Genomic DNA, 14,108 nt, shown 5'->3' with positions numbered 1-14,108 from the left:
TTCCGATGAAACTTGGCTCTGTTGTGAGATTCTAAGAGTCCAAGTAACCATCAAATATAATCTTCTGAATCAAATTCCTGAATTTCTGTATTTGTTTGTATACAAGTCTGTAACTTCGGGCTGATTTATACTTGTGCGTACTAGCTTACGCTGCAGCCTACGCAAGTGGGCTATGCCGCTGTGAGCATTTATAGTTGTGCATTGGTGTGTCTGCGTTGCTCTGCAATTCACCGCCAAAACGCTAGTTGGTGGGGGGTTTCTAAGCCATTGTGTTGAGTTTCTTCGTGTTGAAACTCAACATGAAGAAACTCAAACTTCAAACAATGGTGACTAAAACTGAAGGAGAGTGAATCTTCTGTGCTTGTCTGGCCACTGAGAGACATGGACAAGGAAATGCATTTCAAGTATTTTCAGATGTCAGCAGGTAGATTTGACGATTTGGTTCATCATCTCCAACCATTTATTTTACATCAGTGTACGCACAGTATACTCAGAGACTGGCAATCACCATTCGAGTTTTAGCTTCAGGTAGAAGTCAACAGGCTGTAGCAGCTAGCTACAGACTGGCGTCAAGCACAGGATCCTCCATAATTTTGGAGGTCTGTAAAGCTTTATGGGAAGTATTGCAGCCAGAGTTCCTTCCCTGCCCTTCAGTCGCCCAATGGGAAGCTATTGCAGTATAGGAGGAAATGCGATGCTACCAAGCCGACCAATCACATCTGTTACATTTTTGGGGAGGTGCACGTCAGGCTACGGGGTAGGGTACGCAGCTACACCATACCTATGGCGTCGATTTGATGCACAAGTATAAATTGGCCTTTAGCACCAAGAAATTTTATTGCACAGGTGGCAGCCATTTACTTTTCTAGAGCTATCAAGCCAAACTTCAGGACCAGCTGCTATGTTTTAGTAAACGTCTAATTTTTTCCTGCAAATGAGAAAATCTGCAGGTGTGCAAAATCCAACCAACACATACAAAATGCTGAAGGAACTCAGCAGGCCAGGCAGCATCTAAAGAAAATAGTACAGTCAACGTTTCTGGTCAAGACCCTTCACCAGTCCTGATGAAGGGTCTCGGCCTGAAACTTTGACTGCACTCATTTACATAGATGCTGCCTGGCCTGCTGAGTTCCTACAGCATTTTGTATGAATTTGTTTCCGCAACTCAAATTTTACTCCTACATGAAGTAATGTGCACTATAATACCATTCTAATGAAGCCATTTTTGGTTTGAATTTTGTTTTGGATATACAGGGGATTCTGGTTAATTGGGCCCTCAGTTAACTGGGGCAGCCACTTATTTGGGCCAACTCAAAGAACAAAACTAATTGAGATGCCCTTCATTTATTTGGAACACTACACCATTTAGCTGGGACAGGAGACTGCTGCTAAACATTATCTAACTAGTGTCAGTCACATGCACTTGTGTGGTCATTAGACATAACACCATGCTTAGTGCAAACAATTTTAAGTAGTGTCAGTTGCGTGTACTTACGTTCAAACAGCAGTGATTTTTGGTGAGAAATAAGCAGCAAGACAATTCAGAACTGTTTTGCTCATTGCAGTTTTAAGTATGTAGGCTTGGAGATGCCAGAATCGGCTGGGAGTGAAAATGAAATGATTTCACTACTTCAACAAGTTAGGAACTATGAAGAATTTGAAGGAATTAACAATCACTTTGAATTTTACAATGAAAAAGATTTGAAGGATGCAATCATCGAAAATATTATAAAAAGGCAGTCCATTATCTGCACTAGGTATCTCAGCTGATTTTGTTCAGTCAAAAGAACACAGCAAAGAAGAATGAATTTTTCTGCCGATAACTATTATGAAGTAATACAGTTTTATAGTACTGTAGTAGTATTCAGTGTTCTAATTTGTTCTACATTTCATTAAATACTTAATTTGTTACTCAGTTAAACAGTAGTTTGTCTTTTCTATACCTTTTTAACTATTCCATGAAACTTCAGCTAATTGGTATAGCCGCTTAATTGGGCTAGAATGTACCAGGCCTGATAGATATCATAGAAACCATAGAAAAACTACAGCACAGAAACAGGCCTTTTGGCCCTTCTTGGCTGTGCCGAACCATTTTCTGCCTAGTCCCACTGACCTGCACACTAACCATATCCCTCCATACACCTCCCATCCATGTATCTGTCCAATTTATTCTTAAATGTTAAAAAAGAACCCGCCTTTACCACCTCATCTGGCAGCTCATTCCATACTCCCACCACTCTGTATGAAGAAGCCCCCCCCCCAATGTTCCCTTTAAACTCCCCCCCCCTCACCCTTAACCCATATCCTCTGGTTTTTTTCTCCCCTTGCCTCAGTGGAAAAAGCCTGCTTGCATTCACTCTATCTATACCCACCATAATTTTATATACCTCTATCAAATCTCCCCTCATTCTTCTATGCTCCAGGGAATAAAGTCCTAACCTATTCAACCTTTCTCTGTAACTGAGTTTCTCAAGTCCCAGCAACATCCTTGTAAACCTTCTCTGCACTCCTTCAACCTTATTTATATCCTTCCTGTAATTTGGTGACCAAAACTGAACACAATACTCCAGATTCGGCCTCAATTAACCAGCCCCAATTAACTGGAATCCACTGTATATTCAGTCTTTTTAAACTATTTGGGATACAGTTGGCAAGACCAATATCAAATATATTTGTGCTTCCATTGAAGAATTGCACCCAGATAACAAGTGTCTTAATCAACCAAAAAATGCACCCACAAACGAACTGTAAACTTGAAAAATGCACCCACAGACTAAACTGTAAACTTGTTATTAGTAAGACAATCTGCAGTGTCCAGATGTTACTAAAAGCTTCTAGCAAATCTGCCGGCTACATCCAATTTTTTTTTTGTCCTTAGTTCCATTATGGCTCAGCAAACTGTATATGTTCATGCCATCTCTCTTAGGCAATTTAATGCACACTGAGGCAACATGCTGGCTATAGCTGTGCTCCATATTTTTTCCCAAACCAGGCTCAAGAGCATACTCAAATCCATTATAGGGTTCTCATGAATCTTCCGTTTTATTTATATTTTGCTCAACATAAATTTTTCCTTGAAACTTTTCCTGCTTATCATTTCTAGTACATAAAGACACGAGATCTTGCAAACGCTGGAAATCCAGATCTGTATTGGTGAGACCTGATGAAATTTGTGGGGCAACTGTTGTGGTCCTCAGCTCCATCCACAAAATATGGTATTTTCTGGTGAACAGCAATTTCAATTTCCATTCTGACCTGTCGGTCTATGGCTTCCTATTCTGCTACAATGAGGCCACTCTCAAGTGGAAGAAGCAACACCTCATATTCCATCTAGATAGACTCCAGCCTGATAGCATGGACATCAATTTCTCCAACTTCCAGCATCTTTTCTCCCCTCTCCTTTCCCTCTTCATTTTCCCAATCTGGTTTCTTACCTGTTCTCCTCACCTGCCTATTACCTCCCTTGGTGCCACTCTGCCTCCCTTTTTCACCCCTATGATCCAGTCTCCTCTCCTATCACTCTTGCCTTTCCAGTCCTGTGTCTTTTCCCAGTTATCACCTCCCAGCTTCTCATGTCATCCCCTCTCCCCACCACCCACCTGGCTTCACCCGTCACCTTCTAGCTTGTCCTCCTTCCCCTCCCCCAACTTCTTATTCTGGCATCTTCCCCCTTCCCTTCCGGTCCTGAGGAAGGGTCTCAGCTCGAAGCACTGACTGTTTATTCATTTCCATAGAGGCTGCCCAATCTGCTGAGTTCCTCCAGTATTCTGTGTGCATTACGCTACCATTTGTAGTAGCTTATTTCATTTTCTCTTGAGTCTACTATCCCACTCTGTTTTATCCAACATCACTTAATTGCCTGTAGCTCTGTATGTGACAAGTCAAGGAAAAGAATAACCTTCAAATGAATCATGGTAAGGAAAGGTAGAAATCAACATTAACTTTATCTGATATTTATATTCACTACGTGGCTTCCATTTATTCTCCTCCACAAATTCGAACCTCCGCATCAACCTCTTCCAAATTCTCATCAACAGTGTCTGTTCCAACCCATTTTTGTAGTTTTGATTCATTAAGATGTGCATTTATAAGCATTATTTCTTAACATACAGAAAACACAAAATACATATTTTAATGTCATACTTTTGAGAATGAGTAAAAATTACTTGCTATTTGAAACACTTGGTCTCCCTGAGCTAAGATAATTATGGATCATAATGTCAAAAATAGATCTTGATCAAGAAATATTTCAAATAAGGTGTTTTGTCTTACCTGCAAATATGCAAAACTTTGGTCTCCTCCAGAGTAAATTCTTTTCACAAAAAAATTGTTTTCAGCATCTGCAATATTAAATTGAAAGGATAAAATACTAACATACTACGTTTTCTATAGATGCTGATCATACCCTAAGTACTTCCAACACCTAGGTGGAAGCATCTTCATAACTTAACAAAATCATAGTTTTTTTTAGTATTGGTTAAACCCAGAAGAAAACCTGTATATAAATGGAACAAACGCAACATCATCTTAACCATTATGATGAGTGAACAGGATATAATTACACTTTAGGCAGGGAAATGCTAATTAAATTGCTCAAAATTGTGTAATTTTAAAAGATTGACCTGATAGAGGTGTATAAGATGATAAGAGGCATTGATTGTGTGGATAGTCAGAGGCTTTTTCCCAGGGCTGAAATGGTTGCCACAAGAGGACATAGGTTTAAGGTGCTGGGGTTAGGTACAGAGGAGATGTCAGGGGTAAGTTTTTTTTTTTACTCAGAGAGTGGTGAGTGTGTGGAATGGGCTGCCGCAACGGTGGTGGAGGCGGATACGATAGGGTCTTTTAAGACACTTTTAGATAGGTACATGGAGCTTAGAAAAATAGAGGGCTATGGGGAAGTCTAGTAATTTCTAAGGTAGGGACATGTTCAGCACAACTTTGTGGGCCGAAGGGCCTGTATTGTGTTGTAGGTTTAAAAAAAAAAATTCTATGCTTATATTTAGTTTGGAGCTGGCCTGAGGCAGCCTCTGAGAAAGTGGATAGTAACTGAAATTTAGTAATTTTAAAAATAGTAAAATAAATAAAAGGAGAACATGCTGGAAAGACACAACATCAGGCAGCATTCATGGAGACAAAAAGAGCTATAACTCTTCCTCAGTTCCATTTTTCTTTCAGTTTTCTAGTATCTGCAGGATACAACTTTTACAAAAAAAAAATCATTGTTATTCAGAAAACAGACCACTGTTGAGTTATACTGAAATGGCTAAAATAAAATTAAAAAGCAACAAATTTGGAGGAACTGTATACTGGAGAATTTAATACAATTTTTTTTAAAACAACAGCATATACCTACTGGGACTATAAGGAATCCAGGCTCCTCTCACTGTAGAAGGACTTTTCCTGTTACTTGTAGAACCAGTTCCTAGTTGACCATTTCCGCCAAGACCAAATGAATAAACCTTCCCAGAGGATGGAACAAATGCTAGTGTGTGCTGCCTTTTGTTTTAAAAAAAAGACAATTATAAAAACAATCATATTCTAGTTAACTGACCATAAAGGTAAAACAAAGTTCTTGTTAGGGCCATGAATTTACTAAAAAGAGAACAAGTGGATTTTCAACTTGTTATACAGAAATCAAGTATTTAGTGCATGAGCTCTTTGCATCGAGTTTAAATAAAGTAAAATGTTAATTCCAAAAGCATATTTTCTTTTAACATTGTTTTAGACAATCAAATTCAAAAGATGTGCCTTTTACCTTTACTGCCTAGATTGTAACCTGACCAAGCCGACCACTCTTTCTATCTCTAATTTTTCACTTGGCAAATTCTAGAAGCAAGTGACCCTCTTAATCATATTACTATCAAGATAGAATAAAGAGCATCCTTTTGTCAGGTGGCAATCTGATTTAAACAATTCCAAACCTAAATACTGCAGATGCTGGAAAGCTGAAATGAAAACAGAGAATGCTGGAAATACTAGAGGTCAGACAGCACCTATGCAGAGAAGCCACCCCTAAGGAAGAGAATTAATGTTTCTAGTCAATGACCTTCCAACAAAACAGAGGGGTGGGGGTGGAGTCAGGGAGAAATTCAGGCATCAAGCACTATTAATATAGTAGAGGGGATAAGGACTTATAAAACAATAGGGAGGAAATCAGAAGTGATTCTGTGACGCATTGGTACTGGCATTAGCTGAGGGGTTGGTAAATGCTAGTGGTGAACAACAGTTATGCTTAGAGATAGCATTCTAGAAATAAATCACCTAATTTACATCTCCATTTCCCAATGTAAAGGGGAATGCAATGCGATTACGAATGGCTAAAATGCAGCAAGTACAAATGCTGCTGTACATTGAAGGAGTGTTCAGACATTTGAAGTACAGGATGGGTGTTACAGGGAAAATGCTATGAGAAGAGCAGTAGATGTCAGTAAAAATGAAAGAAGATTTAGTGTATCAGTTAAAGAGGGGGATGGATGAGAGACAGAGGTAAAACGCATCTGAGAATATTTATTTTATTTATTGAAATACAGCATGGAATAGGTCCTTCTGGATCTTCGAGTCACACTGTCCAGCAATCCTCCAATAATCAGGCCAATGTACAATGACCAATTAAGCTACAACTGGTTCTTCTTTGGACTGTGGGAGGAAATTGGAGCAGCCAGAGGAAACCCATGTTGTCACATGGAGAACATACAAACTCCTTTTGAACCCTCACTGCCTACACTGTAAGGCACTGTGCTAACCACTATGCTACCATGCCACCCAGAGATGCATGAAATGTCAGAAATTGTGCAGAATGATCTGTTGCAAAAATCTCCAATCAGTCTGCACATGTAATCTTGAAATTCTAACCGTCCATTAATTCAGTTTGTAACTTTTCTCAATCTAATCTCCACTGCAACAGCCTCTAATTTAACTATTGTCTACAGATCCAATAAGGCTTAATTTGAGGAACAGCTTGAGCTTCCAACTTGCAGGATTCAACACTGACTTCAATAATTTCAGTGTTGAGTCCTGAATATTGGAAGTTTGTGTCTCAGAATTTTAGCAGTATTTTTCAGCTTTACTTCCTTTATTTGAAATTTTATGTTTTGCTTCCTGTGGTTAAATTATCAAACTAGTAATCCACAGGCCTAGTCTCAAATCACATCGTGGCAATTTTAATTCCAGTTAAAACCTGGAGATTGCAAAAACTAGTTTTAGTAATGATGACCACAAAAATTACCAGATCACTGTAAATATCAATGTTCTTTGCAGGAGTAAATCTGTCAGTCTTACACAACCCGTGCCATGAGAGTGACTCTACAACACATTCTGAAATGTCTAGGAAACTGCTCTGCTATTATTGCTACAAAGAAAGAAAGAATAAAGTAGATGGGCCAGTGCGTATTGACCTGGACACCAAATTATGATTTGGAAAAGTCACTTTTAGCCCAGTCATCCTGTCAAGTCCTCTTCACTACATCAAGGGACAGGTATATACGTAAAGACATGCTCACTGATTTATTAAGCAGCAGTTTGACATAATACTTCACACAGAATCCTCGATCAAAATTCTTGTTACGTACTGTCTGGACAGTAGGATTGATTAACCAGAGGCAGCAGCAGTAGTAATATAAGCAGGAGGTGGTAGCCTTTGGAGTCAATATTGACACCTGACCTCCACGCCCCTCAAGTCTCATGGTATCAAGTTAAACATGAGCGAGGGAAGTTCTTCCCGATTATCAGTGATTGTCATTCCTCAGCTGCACATTGTAATCAAAAAATTCTTAGACAACAAAGGGTAAGGAACCAGAAAACATGCATGCTCCAGAATTATCTTCATTCTTAACAAACTGTTCAAATATAGTTGCAATGCTGGCACCTATCAACGAATTTAGTCACACTTCATATAAAAGATGTAATTGAGAAAGAATGATATAGCACAAGGGACAAGTTTTTCTGCTTACTGAGTTTGCACTGACTATCAAGCATCCATTTTCACAGTAACCTTACCCCAATCTATTTTACAGTTCCTACATTCTCAACAACTCACCCTCATTCTCCCATTCATCTACATTGTAGGAGTAATTTACAGTGCTAAATTGTGTATTTTTGAGATGCAAGAAGAAACCAGAATACCTATAGGAAACAGTGACCTTAGAGAGAACATGCAAGTTCCACAGACAGCAGCTCTGTTATACAACTAGGTTGCTGGCGATCAATTATCCCAGTTGTTTGACACCACTGCAGGAGCCGGGACTTAGAGCAAATACAGGAGTTTTTAAGAAGAGGTGAGTCTCAGACTTTCTCTGTGGTTTTAGCTAGCAGGAGCCTAGAAGAGGCAAATTTGTAAATTGTCCATTGAAAATTGATTGGTTAATTAGTTAATTGGCATCAGTAATATAAAGTTAGGGTCAAGCAGAGGGGCCATTGTGGCCGGGCAGTTTTAAGTGGGTAGCTAATGCTTTGGCTCAAGAAGCAGAGAAAGCAGAGTTAGTGGGAAGTTAGAGAACTGGGAAGCTTTTATAAACCAAAAGAAGGCAACTAAAAAAAGTCATAAAGGAGAAAAAGATGGAAGACAAAGGTAAGCTAGCCAATAATATTAAAAGCATACCAAGAGTTTCTTCAGATATATAAAGTGTAAAAGAGAGACGTGAGCAGATATTGCACAACTGGAAAATGATGCTGGAGACATAGTAATGGGGGACAAGGAATGATAGAAGAACTGAATAAGTACTTTGGATCAGTCTTCACTGTCGAAGACACAAGCAGTATGCCAGAAGTTCGAGATTGCTGGGGGCAGAAATCTGTGAAGTTTCCATTAGTAGGGAGAAGCTGTTAAGCAAATTGAAAGGTTGTAAGGTAAATAAATCACCTGGACAAGACTGTATACACCCAGGGTTCAGAAAGAGGTGGCTGAAGGGATTGTGGAGGCACTTACAATGATCTTTCAAGAATCAATGGATTCTGACATAGTTCCGGAGGACTGGAAAATTGCATATGTCAGTCCACTGTTCAAGAAGGGAGCAAGGCAGAAGAAAGAAAACTATAGGCCTTAGTGGTTGGAAGATGTTGGGAGTTGATTGATAAGAATGGGGTTTTGGAGGCACATGATAAAATAGGCCGTAGTCAGCATGATTTCCTTAAGGGAAAATCTTGTCTGACAAATCTGTTGTAATTCTTTGAAGAATAACAAACAGGATAGACAATGAAGAATTGATGGATGTTGTATACTTAGATTTTCAGAAGGCCTTTGACAAGGTGCCACACATGAGGCTTAAGAGCCAAATGGCATTTCAAGAAAAATACTAGCATGATTAGAGGACTGGCTGATTGGCAGGAGGCAAAGAACAGGCATAAAAGGGGCCTTTTCTGGTTGGCTGTTGGGGACTCGTAGTGTTCCACAGGGATTTGTGTTGGGACCACTTCTTTTTACATTATATGCCAATGATTAGGATGATGGAATTTGGTAGCCAAGTTTGTGGATGATATAAAGATAGGTGGAGAGACAGAGCAGAGAGGCTACAGAAGGACTTACATTAGTAGAATGGGCAATGTAGTACCAGAGGGAATACAGTGTCAGGAGGTGTATGGTCATGTACTTTGGTATAAGAAACAAAAGTGTAACTATTTTCTAAATGGAGAGAAAAGTGCAAAGGGAATTGGGAATTCTTGTGCAGGATTTCACAAACCTTAATTTGCAGGTTGAGTCAGTGGTGAGAAAGGCAATGCGATGTTAGCATTCATTTCAAGAGGACTAGAATATAAAAGCTAGGATATAATGTTGAGGCTTTACAAAGCCCTGGGGAGGCCTCACTTGGATTATTTTGAGCAGTTTTGGCCCCTTATCTAAGAAGCAATGTGTTGATATTGGGGAGGGTTCAAAGGAGGTTTATGAAAGTTATTCCAGGATTGAAAGGAGTAAGGAGCATTTGATGCTTCTGGGCCTCTACTCACTGGAATTCAGAAGAATGAGGGGTTCAAGACACTGGGTATATTTAAGGCAGAGGTTGATAGATTCTTGATTAGCCAGGGCATGAAAGGATATGGAGAGAAGGGAGGAGATTGGAGCTGAGGGAAAATGGATCAGCCCTGAAGAAATGGCAGAGCAATGTCAGTAGGCCAAATGGCCTAATTCTGCACATATACCTCATGGTCTTATGGCTCTGACATATGCTGTAGAAAAAAGGGACCTGGGAATACAGGTCCATAGAGCCTTGAATGTGGCATCACAGGTAGATAAAGAGACTTTGTGGCACATCGGCCTTCATACATCAGGGCACTGAGTACAGGGGTTAGAATGTTATGTTGAAGTTGTACAAGATGCTGGCGAGTCCCAATTTGGAGTATTTTGTGCAGTTCTGGTCACCTACCTACTGAAAAAATAAATAAGCTTGAAAAATTAGTAAAGAGAAAATTTGCAAGGATGATGTTGGTGGGACTTGAGAACCTGAATTATTGGAAAAGGTTGAACATTTTAGGGCTTGGTTCACTAAAGTGCAGAAGAATGAGAGGAAATCTTAGGTGTACAAAACTGAGGTGTATAGATAAGGTGAACACAAGCCCCTCTCCCCTCAGGTTGGGTGAGCCAGGAACCAGATGTCACAGGTTTAGCATGAAAGGGAAAATATTTGAGGGGGAACTTCACTTAAAGGGTGGTATGATGGTGGAATGAACTGCCAGTAGAAATGGTAGAAGCAGATTTAGTTATAAATTGAGGATAGGTACATGGATATAAGGAGTTTGGACAGTCACAGTCTGACAGGATGAGGCAGAAGATCAGGTCAGCATGGACAAGGTAGGCCAAAAGGTCTGTTTCAGTGCAGTAGGGCTTTAGGACTCTTCAGCTGTTTGAATCCGTGACCATCCTTCCACAAGAGAAAGTCTGCTAATGACTACTCAGATTAAACTCCATTCTCAGCTGCTTCATCAGATAAACCAGCCCATATCTGCCTGCAGTGAGACCTAAAAGACATTCATGGGCTGAGCTGTAATTGGCAGGTAACACTTCTACCATAAAAATGCCTTACAATGGGCATCTTCAAATAGAGAGAGTCTTAACACCTACCCTGGATATTCAATGCCATTACCATCCCAGAGTCCCCATCCTCAATATCCTGCAGGTCAGCCTGACCAGAAACGCAAATGGACCAGCACATAAATACTGTTGCTACAAGAGCATGCCTGGGGTTGGGTGTTTTGAACCAATGACTCATCTTCTGACACCAGAGCCATTTCCCCCATCTATAAAACATAAATCAATAGCATGACGAATTACTTTTCACTTGGCTGAAGGAATGCAGTGCTAAAAATACACAACTGGATAATACTAAGAACAAAGCAGCTCATTTGACTGGTATCCCACCTGTCAGACTAGACAACTCAGATGCATTAATGTTCATGGTCTTCTGCTGCAGTAGCCCATCCAATTCAAGGTTCAACATGTTGTGCCTTCAGATACGCTCTCCTGCACACCACTGTCATAACGTGTTACTGCCGCCTTCCCGAAGGCTTTAAACAGGTCATCCTTCTCTGACCTCTTTCATTAACAAGGCATTTTCACCCACAAAACTGCTGCTCATTGGACATTTGTTTGTCTCACCATTCTCTGTAAACTAGAGACTAGTGTGAAAATCTTCTGAGATCAGCAGTTTTTGAGATACTCAAACCACCCTGTCTAACACCATGGTCAAAATCACTTAGATCACATTTCATCCCCATTCTGACGTTTAGTCTGAAGAACAAATGAACCTGTTGACCATATCTGCATGAATTTTATGCACTGTCATTGCCACATGATTGGCTGTCTATCATATTCTAATTGATGAGTAGGTGTACATAATAAAAGTGGCCATTGAGGGTATACTGTCTACAGAATGCACTGTGGTTAGTCATAGCTACTCCTACAGCACCTCCCATTCCTGTGAGCTCACAAACTAAGTAAAACAAGGGCAGCAGGTATGTGGAAATATCATATCCTGCAGGTTCAGAATCAGGTATATTATGACTGATGTAGGTCCTGAAATTTGTTGTTGATTGAGAAATTTAATCACCATTTTACTATCATCACCAAGTCTAATTTCTGGAATGCCCTATCAAACAACACTGTCTGAAAGCTTTTACTTAAAAAAAAATCAGCTCACCTCCATCCTAAGCACAGTAAAGCGTGGCCTTGCTAACCATGTTCAGATCACAAAAACTAAACACAATTTACACTTCCTACAAACTTTCACTTTCTCTTCTTTCACTCTCCTTTATTACTCTCCCTTTGATTATCTCAACAAAAGATGTGTGTCGCTCAGTCTCTCCAGGTTTCTATCCTATTATAAACCTTTTTATTTTTTGTCTTTGCCTTTCTCCCTTTCTCTGTGATGTTGGTTCATTGCTAGCTTTCTCCCATTCCAATGCAAAGCCCTTGACCCGGAACATTAACTATGCTTCTCTCTCTGGAATTCTGCCTCTTCTGTATTTACAGCATTTCTGTTACTGTCCATATATCAAAAGTAGAAAGTAGAATTCAAGAAATTGGAGTTAGAATTATAAATAAACTGAAATAAGGAAGAAGGCATTTATTTTGATTATGGAAGTAGCTACATTGAATAGGTAGGCTGAAAAATTTTACAATGAGTCATAATGAGCAATAGCACAATGAGGTAAACTTGATAAATTTTATCACTGGGAGCTGTGAGCACTGAATTGTTACATCCAAGGCTACGTATAAAAGTTATAGGAAAATCTGCTCCAGTGAAATAATAAGGAAATTCTGGCACATCACTGAAAATGAGGTCCAGCTTAGCAAACCTACTTTTTCCTACTGAAATTAGCCTTCCTCAAAAGAAACATATTTTTCCACTGATTGTAACCAGGCATGGGAGAGGAAAAGTCAACAGACACTCAATATAGTGGAGAAACAGTTTGATGCTATGTGAGCAAATACAATGTTCAAGAATTATATACATAGTAACATGTTAAACAAGTATCAATGACAGCTCTAATATTTTGTATTTTTAACAAAGAGAATACAAACCTTCCACAGGCGATTTGTGTAATTACATATCCCATCAATTCAAAGACTTTCCTTGGGTTTATTTCATGGTTTGTGCTGTTGTGCCCCAATTGGCCATAGCCTCCAGCACCAAATGTAAACACTCCACCTTCCTGCAGAGGAATGCACAAGTTTTAACTATTTTTTGAAAATGGTAAGCAACATTCAGAAACAGTAGGGCACATGGTGCATCAAATCTGTACTACAATATAGCAAGAGTTCTCTCAGAATAAGAGGAATATCAATACAGTTTCAGTGTTCCCCCCACTCTCACAATATTTCAAACAATGTAATTCCATCTTGAATGTCAGGAAGACCAAGGAATTGATTGTGGTCTCCAGGAAGGGGAAGTCAGGGGAACACACATCAGTCCTCATCAAGGGACCAGCAGTGGAAAAGATTAACAGTTTCACAAAGCTCCAAGGTGTCAACATTCTGAAGATCTATTCAGGGTCCAACATATTGATGCAATTACAAAAGCGGCACAACAAAGGCTGTACTTCATTAGAGTTTGAGGAGACTTGGTATGTCACCAAAGACTCTTGCAAATTACAACAGGTATACCATGAAGAGCATTCCAACTAGTTACATCATCATCTGGTATGAAGAGACTACTGCACAGGATCAGAAAAAGCTGAAGTTGTGGACTCAGCCAGCTCCGTCAGGGGCATTAGCCTCCCCAGCATCAAGGACACCTTCAAACGGTGAGGCCTCAAAAAGACATCCATCATTGAGGACCCCATCACTCAGGACATACCCTCTTCTCATTGCTACCATCAAGGAGGAGGTATAGGAGGAGTCTGAAGACACACACTCAATGTTTCAGGAGCATCTTTTCCCCTCTGCCATCAGGTTTCTAAATGGACAATGAACCCATGAATACTACTACACACACACACACACACACACTGTTTAAATTATGAGAACAAATTTCACAACATGTGAACAAGTGCCAGTGACATTAAACCCAATTCTGAATAAACTGAACAACCACACCACTGAAGTATAGAACTCCAAACTGACAGCCATCTAAGAATATCATGGCTATGGAAAAGAAATTCTCCTAAGTGGTCTATTCTGA

The 14,108-nt window shown here is 39.7% G+C and overlaps 1 protein-coding gene across 7 annotated transcripts in view; it reads right to left on the bottom strand.

Moving 5' to 3' along the window:
• The window catches only part of herc4 (HECT and RLD domain containing E3 ubiquitin protein ligase 4), a 111,428-nt gene that overhangs the window by 75,583 nt on the left and 21,737 nt on the right, over positions 1 to 14,108 (bottom strand). For 6 of the 7 annotated variants that reach the window (XM_072239162.1, XM_072239163.1, XM_072239167.1 and 3 more), the window contains exons 7-9: positions 13,010 to 13,140; positions 5,354 to 5,496; positions 4,273 to 4,340 (exon numbers count right to left, since the gene is read on the bottom strand). In XM_072239162.1, the coding sequence (XP_072095263.1) occupies positions 4,273 to 4,340; positions 5,354 to 5,496; positions 13,010 to 13,140 (342 nt within the window). Of the gene's footprint in view, positions 1 to 4,272; positions 4,341 to 5,349; positions 5,497 to 13,009; positions 13,141 to 14,108 lie in introns of those variants that run through there. The other variant, XM_072239169.1, reaches the window with a different exon arrangement.

Source organism: Mobula birostris, chromosome 21, assembly GCF_030028105.1.
Source record: "Mobula birostris isolate sMobBir1 chromosome 21, sMobBir1.hap1, whole genome shotgun sequence".
Lineage (NCBI taxonomy): Eukaryota > Metazoa > Chordata > Chondrichthyes > Myliobatiformes > Myliobatidae > Mobula > Mobula birostris.
The sequence above is the reverse complement of the archived record's forward strand: the minus strand, read 5'-3'. Positions and strand labels throughout refer to the sequence as shown.